The 6,038-nt window shown below is 49.7% G+C and overlaps 1 protein-coding gene across 1 annotated transcript; it reads right to left on the reverse strand.

Annotated features, from left to right (window-relative positions):
* Window positions 1-1,660: 1,660 nt before the first annotated feature.
* On the reverse strand, window positions 1,661-4,804 carry PtA15_4A837 (uncharacterized protein; the record flags this gene model as incomplete). Its single annotated transcript, XM_053168762.1, has 3 exons — window positions 1,661-1,795; window positions 1,862-1,910; window positions 4,776-4,804. The coding sequence occupies 3 exons, from the start codon at window positions 4,802-4,804 to the stop codon at window positions 1,661-1,663; spliced, it is 213 nt and encodes a 70-aa protein (XP_053019939.1).
* Between the last annotated feature and the right edge of the window lie 1,234 nt (window positions 4,805-6,038).

Below are 6,038 nucleotides of genomic sequence, written 5' to 3' on the forward strand. Positions count from 1 at the left end.
GTGTTCCAAATTTTGGGGGGGAAAAATCCAAAAAAAAATTGGGGGCGGGGGCTTTTCTCTGATGATTGCTGATGTTTCTAGGGGAAAATGATGCTGTACAACAGCTGTCAGAACTTTTAGCCTGAGAAATAAGTGTTATACATACATTGTAATACATATTTGAATATATTACATAAGTGTACATATTATGGTTGTTGTGAGGTCTCCTGGCATTAAAGAGGCGCGAGTATGTAAGTACGAGAGAAAAGAAACTAAATGATAGATTGCATAAAGAGGAAAAGCATAATGGGACTAGAAATACAAGGTTTATTTATAGTCTACATTATGTAACTAGAAACTGACATGCAATAGCTAAGAGATGTCGCGTCGAGACCATAGTGTATGTCAGTCATGACATAACTGTAGTGAGACGTAACTCTTTTACGTAATCGAGCTACAACAGGCATCCTGGCTTTGGCAAATCAAGAGACCTTCAAAAAAACAACTCACGATGGCGCCTGCTAGCAAAGTTTCTAAAGCACAAAGAGCCCGCCGCAAATTTGAATCAATGCTGAGGAAGAAGGTTGGCCGCACAATCAAAAAGCAAAAATTGAATTCCAATCAAAGCTGTCCTATTGAGATTTCCAATGAGGGCGAACAGGCTGATGAACAATTTTTTTGCAATCCTGACAAAAATCAATTCCCACCGGCAAGAACTCAGCCAATTGCACTTGCCAAATGCCGTAATCATATGGTTTACAGTGTTTTATATACATAATAAGTCCGTCAAGTACATAAAAAATACTTTATAAACCCATAGTACATATATTTAAACCCATAGTATAGGCAAGTGTTCCAAATTTGACCACCCAAAAAATGATAACTTTTGAAGGAGACATCCCAGAGGGATGTGCTATATAAAATCCTTTTCTACAAGCTCCATAGAGCTCAAAAATGTGTTGTATGGAGTTATAGGGTTGATGGTCAAAAAGTTATGGGGGGTCAAAAGATTTTGCGGGCGCGGGGTAGTTGAGAAGAGATGCGGGGCACTGTATGCGGGGGATTTTATGGTGAAAATCCTGACTGTATTCCTTAATCAATATACCTATGTGTAGTTACAAGGGGGGGGGAGCAGGAGGATGAAAAAGGAGAAATAGGGTGACGGGGACAGTCACCCGCAGAGCGGGGTGTACTATGAAGGAAAGGGGGGCCGGAGGGGCAAGCGTAAGAAGAACATGAAGCAGGCAGTAGAAATGGGGCAGTGGGGCTCACAACACTGCCAGTATATTTGGCTGGGATGAAGTCATCCCAGTTTAACTGGGATGCACTCAACTGATTTAAAATGGGTTGATCTCATCCAATAAAATATAAACCCAAGGGGGGTACCTTGGATTTATATTTCATCAGTTGAGATCAACCAAGTTTAAATTGGTTGATTTCATCCCAGTCTAACTGGGATAAGCTCAACCCAGCCAATTACACTGGCAGTGCAAGTACATGCACGGTACTCAGGGATCAGCATTGAGGTGGCACATGGGTAGGTTGAGAGCTCTGAAGGACTTACGTGGGGGTTGCATTGCCGCCAGCAGGAGCCAACGAAGGGTTTTGTTGGCGGGGAAATGCACACTTTGGGGGTGGGAGTCGTGCGGAATCAATTGAGTTGCAGCAGCCAACTCACCAATTAGTAACAGGTCAACAGGTGCTTGCTGACAGGCTCTAAGCCAAGATCAGCGTACAGCCGCTGGGTCGGGGTGAAGACGACTGGATCATCATCAAGCCTCAACGCGTTGTTGTTGGGCGGGGCAATCAAGGCCAACTGGGTGGCAGGAGTGTTAGGTATGTATACCGGAGGGTAGCATACAAAGGGAATCTGAGGACTTACAATTTCCCTCTGGGGTCCCGGGCTGGCTGGTCCGGCAATGAGCTGGCCGCTGAAGGGGTGGTGAAGGTTGAACTTGAGTGCTGTCACCAGCGGGGGAGCGTGGGAGAGATGCTGGATGAAGTTGGGTCCTGGGGAGCATTGCCCTAATTGTATGGATGATCAAGCCGCGTAGTTAGCCCTAATGCTGTGGTGGGATTAGGGCTAACTCCTTGTCTCCTCGCGCAGCCCGGACATCCCGCTGGGGATCCTGCAGGCCAAGAGGGCCCGTGAAGACGCCTGGCCTGCCCTCTGGCGGGGAGTGCACTCCTGCTCTTCGCCAAGTTGCCAAGTCACCCCAATAGGGATAATGTTCCTTATGTACATTCATACCCATCAGTTTTTTTTTGTCTTGTGGTATCTGTTCAATGTCCAATTCAATTAATGTGTCCACATTAAATAGATGAATGCAGAGAGAGCAACAAAAACTTATCAGGTTGATAATTTTAATGTTGTTGGACCTGTGTGAACTGAAAAATTTAGAGCAACTAAAATAGATTTCTTTGTCTTAATAACTCTTCTGTATATACATGTATTTTCTGGATAAGAAAAGTAAGGTTATTGAGAGAGGAAGTTTACCTAAAAGCAGCACTAGGTTATGCTGGATTCTGGATAAAGCTTCCTGGATGCTTGCGCTGATGCTTCGCTTGTGTGTGACGAGTATAACGGGTCTGGAGCAATAGGATGCGCATCTGTCAGAGACATCTCCAGACTGTTTTTGTAGCGCTTTTTATGTTTCTTTTAACTCACCAATGCAGGGACTAGTTATATGAATAACTTAGTCTTTTCCTGTCTGTACGGGTGGTCTTGGTCTGAGTCTGTAGCAACAAGCGTGATTGGCTTTGCTTTAGTTCTAGTGCTTTGTTTGCTGAATCTCCAGAATGGGATCTGCTCACCTTGGTCGGTGCTGGCCGTGATCCTGGCTAGGAGTGAGTTCTGCGCCTTGTTCCGAATACGCCGCGCAAGAGTTCTGTCGAGTATAAAGTTGGTCAGCTTGGTCTGCATATCAACTTTATCTCTTCTCGGCTACGTACACGGAGGCGTGTTCTATTTTACCTTTTTCCTCTGCGGTTGCCGTTGCGAGTGCCGTGTCTGCAAAGGACCGTGCGACTCGCGTCAGCTAAAGCTTTGGTTTAGGGTTTGGCTTGACTGCTAGAGGGGCTTACCTCTTTGCGCAGCTGGGTTGTGGTTTGGGTCTGTCCGCGCGAGCTCTCTGAAAGATTGCTGCGGGTGGTCTGGGTTCTGGTCTAACCGCGCCAACTTCCGCGGGGGTTGTTGCTGGTCTGGGGCTATAATCTCACATGAACAACCATCTTCTCCTTCGTGATCGTGAGGGGCGCAGTCAATCTTTTCAATCCCATAGTGGTACTGGAAGTATTTGCAGAGAGGGACGTGTTATCAGTGTTCCTTCTGTCAATCGCAGGCAGATGAGCGGGGTGTTGCTCAGTCTCCATCACATTGGAAAAAATTTGCTTGTTCTGCTTGCCTCCCGAGTTTGATAGCAGGTTGTGGTCATTCTTCTCAGCGGTGTCGCAAGTCTGAGCTGTTCGGGGACGAGGGCTTAGCTACGTTTGGGTGGCAGAGGCATCTGAGGTGAGCACCCCTGTCAGGCGCGGTGATGCCAAGAGTACAAGTACTCTTCTAGCTACACCGGTGACTGTGCACGGTGCGATGGAGCGCGCAGCAAAAGCGCGGTGAAAGTGCGAAGTAACTGCGGACAGTTACTTCTTATGAACCCAAAAAGGGGGTTAAACGGAGGGGCCAGGGGCGCCTGGGGTGGTTTAGTGCCCTCCGCGGTTCTTACAGGGCCTGCGCACGAAATGCGCAGGGGTTTTTGTGGCCTGTGACTTCTGGGGCCCTGTGAAAGGGGGTAGTTGTACGCAGAAACGCGCCCAGGATGGGGTTTGGGATAAAATCCCGGTAGAAAAGGAAAAAAACGCAGACTTACTCTCAGCGAGGGTCTGCGGTAAAAAAGACTACCGATTCAAGAAAACCGAGGTCGAGGCAAGGTCAGGCTAGCGCACAGGTCGATTAGACAAGGGCTAGACTGACAAGGCTTCGAGGTGGTTATAAATGTATCTGGGGGACCTTGAATGGCCCAAAGGCCCCCATTTATATATTCGAGCTACAACCGGTAGGGTTGTAGCTCTGTTTAGTTATTCTTCCTTTGGCTCTTCGGCCGGAGGAGTAGAGCGTGGACAGGAGCGTTCGAGAATTCTAGTATCCACATCGCTCCTGTCATTCATCTTTTGGAGATGACGGGTTCTCTCTCTCGATCCGAGGGAGGGTATTTGATTTTCTAGTCATTCTCGGACTGTTCATCTGCGGCCAAGGAGATTCAGTAGTTCATTTTACTGCTACACTCCTCTGGCCGTTTCACATCGGTCCTTCTGTTGTTGTTTCTCCTAGTTCTATCGAACTGGAGAATTTCTCGCAACCCGTTCTCTTGCCTTGAGAGCGGGTTTCAACCAATTCATAACTGGTTCTCCAGCCGTTTTCGGCTGGAGTTCTACTATTCACCCCTCAACTTGGTTTAAGGTTTGAGGGGATATGTATTGCATAGTTTCTGGTGCACTGCAATTAATATTCATTAATGAATACCCTTTCTATCCTTGTGCGCAGCGCTCTGCGCCGCTACTATTAGTGAAAGAATGTATTTTCTATCTTATCTTTAGCGGCCCTTTGCGCCGCTACTACATATGCTAGAATTGTTAGCCGGGCTCTAACTTATTATAGTAGCCCGGCTGACAACCCCGATGCCTCTTCATGTCGCGCCTTGGCCGGCCAGATGGCGCAAACAGTGGAGCACACCGGCCTCACGCCACTGTGAGTCACAGAATTGGCGACCTAGTCAGGCGAGCACCCAGGGGACGCCCACGTGATGTGGACCTCAGCGGGCGGCTGCATGACCGGTGCGATCCGGTGCCGCCAACCGCTGGCGGCACGGGAGGACGCCGCCCTAACCTTAACGTCACAGTGGCAATCCGCTGAGGCGTCCGGCTGATGCCATGCCCGGGACCCGCCACCGTGGTGCACATGCTGACACCTCCTAGGCTCGGGCGGACAGCCGTGTATCACGGGGGCGCCAGTGTGACTCCTGGTCACGCTGGCGTCCTGTAACGCCCACCTGGCGCATGTATGACTCCTGCGTCAGACGGGCGCAGGGGCTTGTCCCGATTCGCCCGGGTGGGTAGACTATGCTAGGCCAACCAGCCACAAGGTAGTGGTCGGGTTTCCAAGATAGCCCGACGGCTACACAGGGCGGCCGACCGGACGCCAGCAGGGCTCTGCAGTGGCCGTACGCCCCGCTGGCGCGGTTCTGCCACACCCCGCCAGGACGCCATGTAGCCACGCCCTGCGCCCGTATCTGGTGGCGCCCCTAGGTCGGCCCAGGGTGGCGCCAACCTGACCGCGAACTTAGTCAGTCCTCCCTTCTGAGTTGGCAGGCTGGGGCCCCTCGCGCGAAGCACGAGCCTCCGAAGGAGGGACTTGGGAGTAAGCGGGGAAATTTGGCGTGAGCGCTGAGGACCACCTCCAACCATTTGGCTGGTGTCAAACTTCAACACCACACTAAATTTGCCTCCTGCGGGCCAATCAGGCCGCCCTGGTGCCAGATTGAAGGCCTGCATCTCGCCTTCAATCCTACATAGATCACATGTCATTAACTCAAACGGTCTTGAAGTTACAAAGCTTGTAACTTCATCTTACCAAGATTCTTGGATTGTCCGTACCTTTGTACATGCAAGGCAAGTACATAAGAGCTAAATATACATGCCAAAGTGTACAGCTATGGTGGCTTCTGTACTATGTTTTTGTCACAGTACAGGTAGGATACAGCAAGTTTATTGGATAGTGGAGTGTACAGGAGTAAAAAAAAACAAGAGTTTGACTTTTGGAAAACAGCTCATTGTGTTTTTTGAAAGGATGTCTAGCACTGCTCTGGGGAGATGGATAGATGATGGATGGATGGCTGGCTGCGCAAGCAGCCACGCTACAAGGCCGTGCTACTCATGACCCCGTATGTTGCGTAAAAAATGTGCAGGCATTGATTTAGTGGAATTTGGGTGCTGGCCAGGACTACGGTCTGTCAGCTCTCACGCCAGAATTCACCGCTTGGGGGCAAGCCTCTCTGTGAGACAGA

This window comes from Puccinia triticina, chromosome 4A, assembly GCF_026914185.1.
Source record: "Puccinia triticina chromosome 4A, complete sequence".
NCBI classification, from domain to species: Eukaryota; Fungi; Basidiomycota; class Pucciniomycetes; order Pucciniales; family Pucciniaceae; genus Puccinia; species Puccinia triticina.